Source organism: Spermophilus citellus (genome assembly GCF_964194105.1).
Source record: "Spermophilus citellus genome assembly, chromosome: X".
In the NCBI taxonomy this organism is placed as follows: domain Eukaryota; kingdom Metazoa; phylum Chordata; class Mammalia; order Rodentia; family Sciuridae; genus Spermophilus; species Spermophilus citellus.
This window is the reverse complement of record NC_138190.1, coordinates 10,541,536-10,556,439: the sequence shown is the minus strand read 5'-3', so window position 1 is coordinate 10,556,439 and position 14,904 is coordinate 10,541,536. Positions and strand designations below refer to the sequence as shown.

Sequence of the window (14,904 nt, the reverse complement as noted above, 5' to 3'; positions counted from 1 at the left end):
ATGTACTTAACACTACTGAACTATGCATGTAAAAAATGACTGATTGTGATAAATGTGTATTTTACCACAATTAAAAATTGAAATAAAATTTAAAAATTAAGTATATCTTCATGTGTTCAGATGGGAAAAAAATGTCAGATGTCAAGTGACAAGAACAAAGGGCAGGGGCTGGGGTTGTGGATCAGTGGCAGAGCACTTGCCTAGCATGTGTGAGGCACTAGGTTCGATGCTCAGCACCACATATAAATAAATAAATAAAATAAACGTATTGTGTCCATCTACAATTAAAAAAATATTTTTTTTAAAAAAGAACAAAGGGCAAAGAAGACTGAGCAATGGGAATCTGCTTTGGTTAATATATATATATATATATATATATATATATATACACACATATTTTTAAATATATATAATAATTATAAGATATAAATTTTAGCATGTACACAGAAAACATTTAGAGGAATATACATTTGAATTTTAAAAATTCAAGCTCCATGAAGACCTTTTAACAAGTATTAAAGTATTCTAATTCACTCATAGATGTAATGTAGCTCATGCTAAGATGTGAGTGACCAATCCTTTGTATAAAAAATTAGCTTTCTGGGGCTGGGGATGTGGCTCAAGCGGTAGAGCGCTCGCCTGGCATGCGTGCGGCCCGGGTTCGATCCTCAGCACCACATACCAACAAAGATGTTGTGTCCGCCAAAATCTAAAAATAAACATTAAAAAAATTCTTAAAAAAAAATTAGCTTTCTGAAGGTCTAGGGCAAATCCAGGGTCATATTAAAGGTGGTTCAAAATGTAAGGGTACATGTCAAAAACTTAGTATTCAAGATAAATAGTTCTTTATTGAAATATTAATTAATGCTAAAAAACCTTTGAACAAAATATCAACTTTTGAAATGCAGATAGGATCTGGCAATTTATGAAAATGTGAAAATTGTACAGTCATTTTCACCACACACCTCCCTCAGGAAATCACTGGGCCTTCTATCAGGGAGGTGACCTGGAAAAACTTAACCTGACATTCACTGTCCTTGGATCTGGGCTTGTTGATCATCTCCTTCTATAGGAACATTAGGCTACAAGCAAATGCAGCCTTTTCCCTCAGGTACCAGGTATGGATTAATACACTTGGATACTAGTTCCACTTTAAAATGAAAGGGACCACAGCTTATTATATTTAAAAAACAAAACAAAACAACAACAAACTAGAAGAATCCACTTACAGGTTTTCAAATTCCATATGGCCTTGGGGCTGTATCATTGGTACAGTGAGGCATTTGCTTTAGATAAAAAATAATGAGCATGGAAAGAATAGAGGAATAAGAAGACAAGGGATAAAACAAAGAGACAAAGATAAGTCAGAGAGATGATCTGCATCACTGTGGGGAAAGACAGACATGGGTACCCTGTATGGAGGCTCACAACTGGATGAAAAGATGGCAGACAGTGGGCAATGTGGTGGGGAGGAAGTCTGAGGCAGCAAATAAGAAAGGGAAGTCATGGCTAGGTGTGGTGGTGCATGCCTGTGATTCCAGCAGCTTGGGAGGCTGAGACAGGAGAATTACAAGTTCAAAGCCAGCCTCAGCAAAAGTGAGGTGATAAGCAACTGAGTTGAGACCCTGTCTCTAAATAAAATACAAAATAGGGCTGGGGATGGGGCTCAGTGGTCAAGTGCCCCTGAGTACCAAAAAAAAAAAAAAAAAAATTGTAAAGTTTCTTTAAAAACAAAAACAAGAACTTCCGGACCCCGAGGCTTAAATATGGATGTGCACCCAATGAACTTCCGGATCCTGGGCCTTAAACATGAACGTGCACCTGAGGAACTTCCAGATCCGGTGGCCTAAACATGGACGTGCATCTGACAAACTTCCGGATCCTGGGGCTTAAAAATGGACGTGCGCCCGAGGAACTTCTGGATCCAGGGTCCTAAACATGGACATGCACCCGAGGAACTTCCGGATCTGGTGGCCTAAACATGGACGCCTGAAGCGCTTCCGGATTCAGGGGCTTAAACATGGACGTACGCCTGAGGAACTTCCAGATCTGAGGGCCCAAAGATAGATGTGTACCAGAGGAACTTCTGGATCCGGGGGCCTAAACATGGACGCCTGAGGAACTTCTGAATCCTAGAGTCTCAATATGGACATGCACCAAAGGAACTTCCGGATCCTAGAGCCTAAACATGGACGTGCAACTGAGGAACTTCCAGATTCGGGGGCCTAAACATGGACGCCTGAAGCATTTCTGGATCCCAGAGCCTAAACATGGATGCCTGAGGAACTTCCGGACCCAGGGGGCTTAAACATGGATGTGCACCCAAGGAACTTCCAGATCCAGGACCTAAACATGGACATGCACCAGAGGAACCTCTGGATCCGTGGGCCTAAATATGGACACCTGAGGAACTTCCGGATCCTGGAGCCTAAACATGGACTTGCACCTGAGGCATTTCTGGATGCTAAGGCCTAAACATGGATGTGCACCTGAGGAACTTCCGGATCCGGGTGCCTAAATATGGACGTGCACCCATTGAACTTCTGGATCCTGGGGCTTAAATATGGACATGCGCCTGAGGTCTGGGGGCCTAAACATGGATGCCTGAGGAACTTCCAGATCTGAGGGCCTAAACATGGACGGGTCCCTGAAACTTCTAGGTCCTTGTACCTATAAAGGGCAGGGCGTGACTCTCAGAAGGAACATGGCCCATGAAGGGGAGCCGAATATGGGGCCTGTTGGGAGGCAGACTGAGCTGTCATACCCTGAACTTGAATGTGACAGTGGCCTCACTTCCCAATCTTCCCCTGGGTGTCACTTCCTCCCCAGCACTGCCTGGAAGGGGAGGAAGTGAGACCAGGGGCAGGGGCCAGACCCTGAGGAGGGACACCTTCTTTCTCCTCGCTTAGCTAGGCACCCGGCCTGGCTGGGGATGGGGACATCTTGTGACACTGGCTGCCTCCTGCATCCCTGCCCCAGGACCTCAGGGACCACAGGTGGAGACAATCGTTGATTCTCCCCTGGCTGCTGACCCTCAGCCCCGGGGTCTGCCCAGGGAGAGTTCTGTCTCCCAGAGGGTCAGGGGACCCCTGTGACCTGCTGCTCCTTACCCACCATCATCCTGGGCAAGCACAGGTCAGGACACCAGAAGCTACTGAGAGTGACATCTCCTAGATGGGTGGCTGGGGACTTTCCCTCTGTCCCCAGGCCTCGGACACTGGATGATCCCCCCCAGAGACAGAAAATAACCCCACACTGCCCAAGACTTATTTTTAAGCTTTGGATTCTGAAGTTTTCCTGTTGCCACCTTCTTTGTGAAGCCAGTTTTTCAACAAGACAATATTCCAGGGGGAAAAAAAAAACAACGAAACATGGAGTCATTCAAACCAAGCTGACACATCTGGTCCTCCAAGAGAAATCTGGATTGGAGGGAGAATAGCCATTCTCAACTGGCGAAATAATGAAGTTCCCTTGTCCTTATTTTGTGTAAGCAAAATAAATAATCTGATGTTAACTCATCAAAAACAAACAAACAAAAAAAAAAAACAGAGAAATTGCATGAACCTTTCTCCATGGTCATCTTATGATTTAATTTAATATTTATTGAGCATCAAATTGGTCCAGACGCAGTGCCAGACCCTGGAGATATATACAATTTATATACCTTCAAGGTATTTAGATAGAAACTTTAGGCTGAAAAACTTGAAAAGACTAATCAAGTAAGCTCCTTCTAAGCCATCTTTCATATACAGAACATATTTTAAAGATTCTGTGTCTGAAATGTGCAGTTCTTTGGAAGAAGTGGGAACAGAAGGGAATCAAATGCTTAAGTATCACTTAAAACATTAGATAAGATAATATAAATGGCAAGTCTATGCTGCTCAATCCCAGAAGAACCACACACTTCCCCAGTTTTCTAGTTCAAGTACTGAACATTTTCTGAGTAGACAGCCCTATCTCAGCTAAAGCCTGCATCAGCGGTTTTGAGGGTGAGGTCCAAAGCAGTGGGATCATGGGGACATTATCTACATGCTGAGCAGACAGCCCAAAAGCTGAGGTTTACCTTTTCAGTTTTCTTACTTGCCACCAGTCAGGGCAGTCTTCCCTTGGAATATATCGCATGTTGACATTTGGCTGGGAACTGAAGTTTTTCTTTGCATCAACGTCATATTGAGGTAGAGTAATACTTGAGGATGGTGCATCCATTTTGAGAATAGGAACTGCCCGAGGAATCTTTAGCTTTGAAGAACAGGAGATTTTACTACATCGTGGTGAGGCACAGATTCAGGAACTAGGAACTAACAACTAAAGTATATCAGCTCTTAAATTAGAAGGAAAGAGGGGAGGAAGGGAGGAAGGAAGAGGGGCATAGTAAGTATTGTTAAAGATATGGAGCGACCGTAACGTATACTTTTGCTGGTTGGAATATAAAGTGGTAAAAACACATTGGAAACTTATTTGCTGAATGCACTAAAGATGGATGTGCATATACTCTATGACCCAGAAATTATGGGCGTGCACACACACATACATGCACATATACTCTATGACCCAGAAATTATACACACACAGTCACACTCTATGAACCAGAGATTACACACACACACACACTCTCTCTCTCTCTCTCACACACACACACACACACACACACACACATATATAATAGTGAAACAGAAAGATGTGGAAAACAACATTCATAGCAGAATATTTTGAATTAGATAAAAATTGGAAATTACTGAAGTGCTCATTAAAAGGATAAAATAGTAAATACACTGGTTGCAGTAGATTAAGTAATAGCTCCCCAATATGATCATGTCCTAATTCCCAGATGCTGTGATTATCTTACATAATACAAAGGACTTTGAAGATTGTGATTAAGGAATTTCAGATGGAGACATTATTCTGGATTATAGATATGGGACTGATATCATCAAAGGGACCCTTTTAAAAGGGAAGATGGTCATGGATTAGAGAGAAGATATGAGCAGAGGTCAAAGAACAGAGAGGCTACAATCCTCTTGACTCTTAAGATGAAGGGAGAAACCAGGAACCAAAGAATATAGATAACCTTCAAAAACTGGAAAAGGCAAGAAAATAGATCCTCTCCTAAAGTCTCCAGAATGAATACAGCTCTGTGGAACCATTTTAGACTTTTGACCTTCAGAACTATAAGATAAAAAATTTGTGTTGTTTTTAGCCACTGAATTTGTGGTAATTTCTTAGAGCAGCAATAACAAAATAATATAGTGGCATAGTCATACAATGGAATTCTATAAGCAGTAAGAATAAACTACAACCATACACTAAAACAATGTGAATCTCATAACTTGAACAAAAGACAGACAACAAATGACTATATACTTTATGATTCTACTTATGTCAAGGTCAAAACCAGGCAAATAATCTATGATATTGAGAGTTAGGCAAGCAATTACTCTTGATGGGCTATAGTGACTGGAAGGGAACATACGGTTCTATGATGTTGTGTTTCTTAATCTGAATATGTGTTATACAGATGTGTTCAGTTTGTGAAAATTCATCAAGCGGAACATTTAGGATCTGTGTGCTTTATACTTCATCAAAAATTGTGTGAGGGGCTGAGGATGTGGCTCAAGCGGTAGTGTGCTCACCTGGCATGCGCGGGGTGCTGGGTTCGATCCTCAGCACCACATAAAAAATAAAATAAAGATGTTGTGTCCACCGAAAACTGAAAAATAAATATTAAAAAAATTGTGTGAGTGTGTGTGTGTGTGTGTGTGTGTGTATAAGCATGTGAGCATACATGTGTGAACTCTAAATTTAATTTTTTCAAATTTATTTTCCTTTTTTCAGGTATTTCATTTATTTGGAGTTGAGGCTTTGACATTCTGGAAATTTTTTGTTACACAGGATACTGATATATATATATATATGCTATAAAATGGGTTCTTTCTAAAGATAAATGCATTGGAAAGTTCCTTAAATGGAAATCTGAATAGAATGGCTATCAAGCTGATTTTTATTTCTACCATTCAGAAAATATGTCTTCTATTTAGTGCTTTGGTAAGAACAAAACAGAGAAAAAAAATGCTTTTCACAATACCCTTTCTGAACTCTGGTTCATTTGGGCAGTTTATAATCAGAATAGGCTTAGGAACCCTTAGTCACTGATTTGCTTGGCTGATAATTTTCAACACATTTCCCAAAGAATTTCCTGCCAGAGGTGAGAAGCAATTGTTTCTAACTTCTTAATTATCTTCTGCTCTTAGATTTGTTTAAAACAAACTTCATTGGAATTCACACTTTTAAAGTGAAGAATTATGTGACTCTTACTAAATTTATCAAGTTGTATAACCATCATAATCTGTTCTTAGTATATTTCCATCACCCCATTAAAATCCCTTGTGTGCACTGACAGCCAATCTCCATTTCCACTCTGGCCTTAGTCAACTATTATTTGACCTCTGTCTGTATAGAGTTGCTGAATCTGGACATTGCTGTTGGGGCCATGATTTTAATGTAATGATGGGGATGGAACCCAGGGTTTTGTGCATGCTAGATAAGCATTCCACCACTGAGGTACACCCCTGGCCCAAGGGTCATGATTTTTAAGCTTTAGGACTGGAGCAAGTATCCAAATCCAAACAGCAATGTTGCTGATAACAAAGTGAAAACTCTAAACCATAATAATTATTTCCTTTGGCTGCCATAACAAATCACTGCACATTTGATGGGTTAAAATAACAAAAATTATTCTTTCAGGAGCTGGGGATATAGCTCAGTTGGTAGAGTGCTTGCCTTGCATCACAAAGCCCTGGATTCAATCCCCAGCACCACACACAAAAAAGAAGATAAGACATCTGTTCTGTCATAAATATTGATAACTTTGCAAATGTGGATTGAAAATTCAAATTATTTAGATCTTCACATAGTTCTCACATAAGACCAAGAATTAGGAAGCTCATTAGGAAGCTCACTCAGATGCTACCAATACCTAATCACGATAGGGCCAGCTATGTAGGAGCATCTCTTTTTCACTACATCCCCTTTGGCTTTAACCCTGAAAGGGTCAGAAATCTAAGCCTTTCTATGACCCTTCCCCCAAAGCAAGCTTCCAGCTGATGCCAACTCAAGTTAGGTAAAGTGGTGAAGGTGTAACTCAAAATAATATTTGGAGTCGTGTGATTATAACATTGGATGGGACAATTCAGAGGCTGTTCTTGTGACTACTAGCAATTAGGGCAAAACATCATCTGAGAGTGAATGAAAACTATGGAATCTGCCTAAGACTTTTTCTGGCAGCTTTGGAGGAATCACGGAGGGAAAAATGATGTTGTTTTATGCTTGTGTTTCATTCCGTCACTGGGATATCTCCAGGAGTCAGTGTTGGCAATGCTGGTGGTAGGGAAACAATGATCGATATTAATAGTTGCTGGTTACATGTGACACCATCTTAAGTACTTCTCTCCCATTCACCCTTTTTGTGTGTGTGTCACTATTCATAGGTTTACTGGTTAGGAAAAGACCTAGTAGTTAATACAACAATATAAAATGTTACAATGGTTCTATTTGAATCCATTTTGATACCACCCACAGGTAGTAGTGATTGCTCACATTTTTCCTCTCTTTGTTAAGTGATCTGCATGAAGTCTACATTTTCTGGTCTTGAATCTGGCAACTCTTCATTCCTTTAATATATCTTGACGATGAAAAACATTAAAACAAACAAACAAACAACAACAACAACAACAAAAATTGACTTACCACCCTATCTGGGAAAAAGGGAGCTCTGTGTTTCTCTTCATTGACGGCAATGTGCAGATCAGCATCTGAAATGTAAAACCAAGTATTATCAGAAGGTATGTGAAATAAAACAAAAACAAAACAAGAGAATGTTAAGAGCTAATGGGCTCTTAACTAACTAATGTTAAGAACTAATGTTAAGAACTAGTTGTAGCTCAGTGGTAGAGTGCTTGCTTGGCATGCGTGAGGCCCTGGGTTCCATGCTCAGCACCACATATAGATAAATAAATAAAATAAAAGATCCATTGACAACTAAAAAATATTAAAAAAAAAAAAAGAATTAAGAGAAGGAGCCGGGCTCAGTGGCACACGCCTGTAATCCCAGTGGCTTAGGAGGCTGAGACTGAAGGATCAAGAGTTCAAAGCCAGCCTCAGCAAATACGAGGCGCTAAGCAACTCAGTGAGACCTTGTCTGAATAAAATACAAAATAGGGCTGGGGATGGGGCTTAGTGGCTGAGCGACGCTGAGTTCAATCCCTGCTACCAAAAACATACATAAATAAATAAATAAATAATTTTTAAAAAGAATTAAGAGAATGAAACGGATTGTGTGAACAATACTCCAGACTCACCGAATTCAAACACAACATCTGGAATAATTCTGTAGCTTTCCTGTATGATGCCCAACTCAAACACCACTCCTCTATCATCAATTATTAATAACTTTGCAAATGTGGATTGAAAATTCAAGTTCCTCTAAATCCTATAAACTATTAATTTATACCTCATATCTATCCTATATTTTAGTCACAGATATCTAATCTGGTTAGGTAGTACATATGAGCCTAGGGGTCAGTATTTCTGTCTGATTCCTCTTTGATTGGCTCATGCAAGATATTTTAATAATTATTGAAGATGAATAAATAATTAATGATACATAAATAAATTATTACATGCTTTCTGTTCTTATGATATTTGTTGATTTCTTTTCCACCCTTACATGGAAATAGATGCCCAATCTGTGAGAATTAAACCACTGTATGCGTTATCAGTGGAGCGATTATATGGTTTATTACCCAATCTGAATCATATGCCTTTAATAATTAGGCCAAATTGCCAGGCACCAAGTAAGAAGTCTTGAACAATGTGAGGTTTCCTGGCAAAGTGTTCCAGAATCTAGAAATTTGGTCCTAATGGGGGGGAGCCATCCACCCAGGGTTTAGTCCAACAAGGGGTCATGCATTACATGCTTCCCAGAGGGTACATCCTGGGGCCGCTTTGCAACTCTGCTGGCAGCACAGGAACTTCCCATCCACGAAGAATCCACTGTGGTACTTGATCAGCAGATGGGGGTTGCCCCTTATCTCTGAGGAGCAGGTAGAAAGGAAACAAGATGTGAGCAGATGTTGGCCCAAGAGGAGAAACACAGCCAGCAAGCACTGTCATTGCAGAACAATAAAAACTCCATTTGCCAATAACTGAGGTAAGAGCCAGTGGTTCCTGAAGGATATGTCTTTCATTCAGAAGTTAATAAACCACAAAGAAAAAAGTTTAGCTATGTGCATAGTGAGAACAACACAATAACATATCATTCTTTTAAAAACACTAGTAAAAATGCATATACAAATCAGCTTGCTGTTGTTGAATTTTAGAAATTCATCCATAGATGGAAGGACTAGATCTTAACAAGGAGACAAAAATTCTTATAGCTTACACTTCCCTTCACTTTTTATTTTGAAAACACTCAAATGTACAGAAAAGTTATAATAGTATAATAAACATTCATGTACCCTTAACAGATATTCACCAATTATTAATTAAACATTTTGCTTTTTCTTTCTTTCTATACATATCATTATTTTTTAAATTTTTATCATTATTAAATTTTGCTTAATAATTTGAGAGTGAATAGCAGATATTATGACCTAAACAATGTCAACCATAGATTCTTCAATGTGTAACTTTTATTAACAAGGGCATTCTGGGGCTGAGGTTATGGCTCAGTGGTAGAGCACTTGCCTAGCATGCATGAGCCACTGGGTTCCATCCTCACACCACATAAAAATAAATAAATGAAATGAAGGTATTGTGTCCATCTACAACTAAAAAATATATATATTAAAAAGGGTGTTCTCTTATATAACCATAATACAATCATCACATTCAGGAAATCTAGTAGTGATAAAATATTACTAATAATATGAATTTCACATTTAAACATTTTTCTGACTGTTCCAATTATGTCCTTTATAGTCACTTACTTTTTCTGATCAAGGATCCACTCCAGAGTCAATGTGACATTTAGTTATCTAGTTGCCCTTGAAATAGAATGGTTTCTTATCCTTTGTCTTTCATGACTTTGACATGTTTAATGAATGGCTTATGGGTTACTTTTCATGGAATAGGTACATATTAAAAAAAAAAAACTATAGGAATACATCAATATTTAATCCAAAGAATTTAATTTCTAATCTTGGTGTATAATACTAAATCTATAACAATTTAGCCTCTTTTGAAATACAACAGAGAAGCTTACAAGGTCTTAATAGAGATTAGTTTAAGAAGCACTGCTAGGTGGGGGATTTCTTATTTTAATCTCAGAAGATCTGCTCCTCCTTTAGAACCTACTCAAGGAAGTGTATGGAGATAATAATAATAAATATTTTGCTGAGTCACTGGGAAGATATAAGATAATGTATATAAATATTTGGTCCCCAAAATAGGTGTTCAGCTTTTGTAATCATTCCCTTAGTTTAACTCAGTTCAGTTTAGCTAAAAATGCTGGCATTAAAAAACTTCACTACTGAAAATTATTACAAAAATCACAGAAAGCAAAAGGAATAAAGACTCTAAAACACAACTTTCTGATTTTGGTTCCAAAGGATCCTTGGAATTTCTTGGGCACATTACTTGTCTTCCTGCTGTCTAAGCTCCTGGTCTCACATGTCAAGATTCCTAGGATTTCCTACTGTGTGGATTTAGATTCCTGAGTAGCTAATTCTTTTTCCAATCTAGTCCAAAAGTTTGCACTGCAACACTCCCACCACCTAATAATGACAATAAGAGGAACTTTCTATAAAAATTGAAAATACAGTAGCTACAGGATTTACACAGTCCCAGTAAGACCTGGACTTTGCCCTGGTAAAGACAAGCACAGTGGGTGGAAAGCAGGTGGTTTAGCTTCCCCAGCTGCTGGCAAGACACAATAGCGAGCTCTGTGCTGAGCAGGATGGGGGGCGGGAATCTAATCCTCAGGCTTCCTGTTTGTTAACAATGAGAATGCAAAAGGAGGATGGGTCTGGCATATTCCCTGAGGTTAGTAGGAAAATCAGTAGATTATTTCTTGGCATTGGGTCCTTTTACTGCTTTATCTTTCCTCCACCAAGCCTCAAGAGAATTCAATCCATGAGTCTCCTTTTTTTTTTTTTAATTTTTTTTTTTAAAGAGAGAGGGGGACAGAGAGAGAGAGAATTTTAACATTTATTTATTCTTAGTTCTAGGCGGACACAACATCTTCGTTTGTATGTGGTGCTGAGGATCGAACCCGGGCCGCACGCACGCTAGGCGAGCGCGCTACCGCTTGAGCCACATCGCCAGCCCCCATGAGTCTCCTTTATATGACATTTTTATTACCTTTTTGTAATGCTTTCAACCATTGACTTCGGCTTTCTTCATTTGATGCATAGACATAGAGAAGTCCATCTTTATAGACAATCTGGAAAGGAAAGAATGTGGTTCATTTTGATATAATATATCGTTTATTAGCTTTGGAATTAGATGGAGAAAAATCTATACTTTTTGTTTGTTTTTATCTTCCACTTTTCAATTTATTTTATCCCAGACAGTTCAAATCTTTGGAAAATCATAGAAATGATGCATCTGACAGCGGTGAGCATTGAGGTCTCAGTAGGGATGCCCTGGACCCTGGAGAATTATGTTAGACATTGCATGTGTCTTACAAGGGTTCTGGCCCATCCATTTGCCCATTGATCAATTCCTTTTACAGCCCATTGAAAACCAACTGCTTTATCCTTAAAAATATGTCTAAGGATGGAATATTCTTTATTTTTTTCAGGTCATCTGTCAGTCTTCATATATTCTGATAATTTTACAGTTCATCTTTACATTGAATAAAACTATGTCTACTTGTTACTTTAGTCTTGCTTTGTATGGCACCCTGGAAATCTCCAAAATAAATATTATTTTGTTTGTTTGTTTCTAAAGAAACTTGTTTAAATGTTTGAAGATTATAATGTTTTCTCAAGATCCCTCTCTACTTTATTCTATTCTTGATAATAATGTTTAATAAATTTATTAAACACCTACTAGTTTCTGGGCTCTTTCCTAGGTACTATAATATTTTAATCCTATTTTGATTCTATGAACAATATATGAGTATGCCTTTTTGTTAACAAATGAGAAAACATACTCAGAGAAAAGTTGAGTATGTGCTTATAGCTATACACCTGGTAGGATTAGGAGCTCTGCAGGATTCCAAAGTCTGTGTGCCTTTGAGTACCCTATGCTTCTGTGATGTGAATTTGTAGCCTCTTCCTTGAGCACACTCTTCCCTGGTTTCTCCCAATTCGGTAATGTAGTTATACTTGGAAATATGGGTTGTTGATCAACTGTATTATTGTACTTCATTTCTGACTACAGGTCCCCAATACTAGCACTGGATAATCTGGCCATCTGAAAGACAACCCATCCAGGGCTGGGATTATAGCTCAGTGGCTGAGCGCTTGCCTTGTATGCATGAGGCACTGGATTAGATCCTCAGCACCACATAAAATAAATAAATAAAACAAAGATATTGTGTCCATCTACAACTAAAAAAAAAAAATGTTTAAAAAAAAAAGAAAGAAAGACAACCCATCTGTCTTTAAATCAGAAAGAAGTGTTGATTATATAATAAAAGTAGGGCATGACTTAAATCAAGCCACTTCCAAAAGGTACTGAAAGGATACTCTCCGAAGCATACCATACTTCAAGGTAAAATTAAAATTTCTTAGAATGATGTGCAAAGTCCTTCATGATTCTGCCCTGTCCACCTCTCCTGGATCATCTCTGTCTCTCTTATGAGGCTTCTTTTTCAGAGTGACTCCTATCTCACACATCAGTGCCTTGACACTCCTGTTCTTTTGTTCTGCTGCCTTTTCTTTCTGTGCTGGCTTAAACACTTATTTGTCCTTCCTAACCTGACATCTTGGCATTAGGAGCAAAGCTAGCTTCCGCTTCCTGGAGCACAGTGGATATACTATGCTGACCTCCATCTTACCACTTGTTTGTTATTTTGCTATGTCTATTTTGCTATGTCCTTGTAAATTACCTTGGGGCAGGGTGAATATTTTATTCTGTATAATGTTTCTATTACCTGGATGGAACCCAGCAGAGACACTCAACAATGTTTGATAGCAGAAATTGTCAGAGCTGAGGCAGGTCAGGCCATTGCAGTTTACACTCTCATCTTGCTTCCCTTCCCTCCAAGGGATGCAGATTGGTAGACAGAATTTTAGCAAAATGTGCAACTCCCATTCAGGAATATTCCAAGTCATCATTCTCTTAACAGATCATTTTGCAATATTATTATTTTGCCTAGATATACTGAGTTCATGATAGAAAATGTCAAAATGAAGAATCAACTACTCGAGGTGATGTTGTGCCTTGTTTTACCTGAAATGGGTACTGTCTCTCCACAGGTGTCTGCTCCTCGAGATTGACTTTCTCCACACACCTGATTTTCTTAATTTCAATTGATCCTTTTCTACTTCCTCTTTTCTGAATTAAAACACAAAATATTAGATTTCTCATGTGATACGCCATGGTACATAGAGAAAAGCATAAAGCTAAAGTTATGATTGGGAGAGAGATTTGGAGATGGTATGATCAATGGAGAATCACTTCCCTTTCTCTAGAGTAGTCAAGTGTAAACACACACATACTCCAAAAGCAAGTGTTTAAGCACTAGTTAAAATTTTGTTTGAGAATCATAAAATGGGGTTCGACCCCCCAGTTCCAAAAAAGAGAGAGAGAATCATAAAACGTGTTTCAAATCACCTGTCATATGGCTAATATACTCAGGAAAACCAAGAAATTTAATTCCCCAAAGCTTCTTCACTTCATTTCAATTTTATGACAGTATTTAGTGTGTTTTTACAAAGTTAAAATTCTCACCTGTACAGAGATATTTGTTTATCCAGTGTTGTTTCAAAGCTGCATTTCTGATCCTCAACACTATTAATATTTGGGGCTGGTGAGATCTTTGCTATGGGGTCTGTCCTACGTATTGTAGGATATTTAGTAGCATCCTGGAATTTACTCACTGGATGCCAGTAGTACTTGCCCCATAACTAGTTGTGACAACTGGAAATGTCTCCAGTAGTTACCCAGTGTTCCCTGGGAAGCAAAAATGCCTTCAGTTGAGAACTACTATTCTAAAGTCATCTTTTTTGTTGTTGTTTTGTTTTTTGGTACCAGAGATTGAACCCAGGGGCTTTAACCATTGAGCCACATCTCCACATCCCCAGCCCTTTTTATTTTGAGACAGAGTCTTGCTAAGTTGCTCAGGCTGGCTTTGAACTTGTGATCCTCCTGCCTCAGCCTCCCAAGTTACTAGCATTACAGGTATGCCCTACCACACGGAGCTTATAAAGTCAAAATTTGCTTTAGTAAAGTTAAACAACATGTACAAAGTAAAAACACTCTTGCTTTTCATCCTAAAATTAAAAAAAAAAAAATTTAAAACCCTTCATTTTGAATTCATCACACTTTGGTTAAGGAAGGGCAGTGTAAACAGTGGATGCCAGTTGATCTTTACTGCACAAGCTGAGAAACCTGATATTCTTTCACTGTAATCAAGTACTTTGTGGAGACTTAGGAAAAATAATAAACAGTATAAAAACAATGGAATAGAGTCTCACCATTTTGTCATATTCATAGTAAGAAAGGTTTGTTTTAGTCAAAACAAAAAGCCGCTCTTTGTAATTATTTGGTGACATTTTCTTCTTTTGCTGTGACCTTTTGAGAAGAAGTTCTTCTAGAATGGATTTTGAATCCATATTATCGTCCTAAATAAAATAAAATAATTTGAATGAGTGTAGCCTCTAGCCAGGTTCTCTTTTAGCCCTCCTATATTTTACTCAACTATTTCTCATTTAGGACTAATCTATATGCTAATTTTAA

At 38.5% G+C, this 14,904-nt stretch overlaps 1 protein-coding gene across 2 annotated transcripts in view; it reads right to left on the bottom strand.

Moving 5' to 3' along the window:
* Positions 1 to 14,904, bottom strand: part of BMX (BMX non-receptor tyrosine kinase) — a 48,668-nt gene that overhangs the window by 27,620 nt on the left and 6,144 nt on the right. Inside the window, exons 2-8 of one of the 2 annotated variants that reach the window (XM_081277982.1) lie at positions 14,643 to 14,789; positions 13,396 to 13,500; positions 11,356 to 11,437; positions 8,969 to 9,088; positions 7,744 to 7,808; positions 4,064 to 4,239; positions 1,230 to 1,286 (exon numbers count right to left, since the gene is read on the bottom strand). In XM_081277982.1, coding sequence (XP_081134108.1) covers positions 1,230 to 1,286; positions 4,064 to 4,239; positions 7,744 to 7,808; positions 8,969 to 9,088; positions 11,356 to 11,437; positions 13,396 to 13,500; positions 14,643 to 14,789 — 752 coding nt within the window. The remainder of the gene's footprint in view (positions 1 to 1,229; positions 1,287 to 4,063; positions 4,240 to 7,743; positions 7,809 to 8,968; positions 9,089 to 11,355; positions 11,438 to 13,395; positions 13,501 to 14,642; positions 14,790 to 14,904) is intronic. The other variant, XM_081277983.1, reaches the window with a different exon arrangement.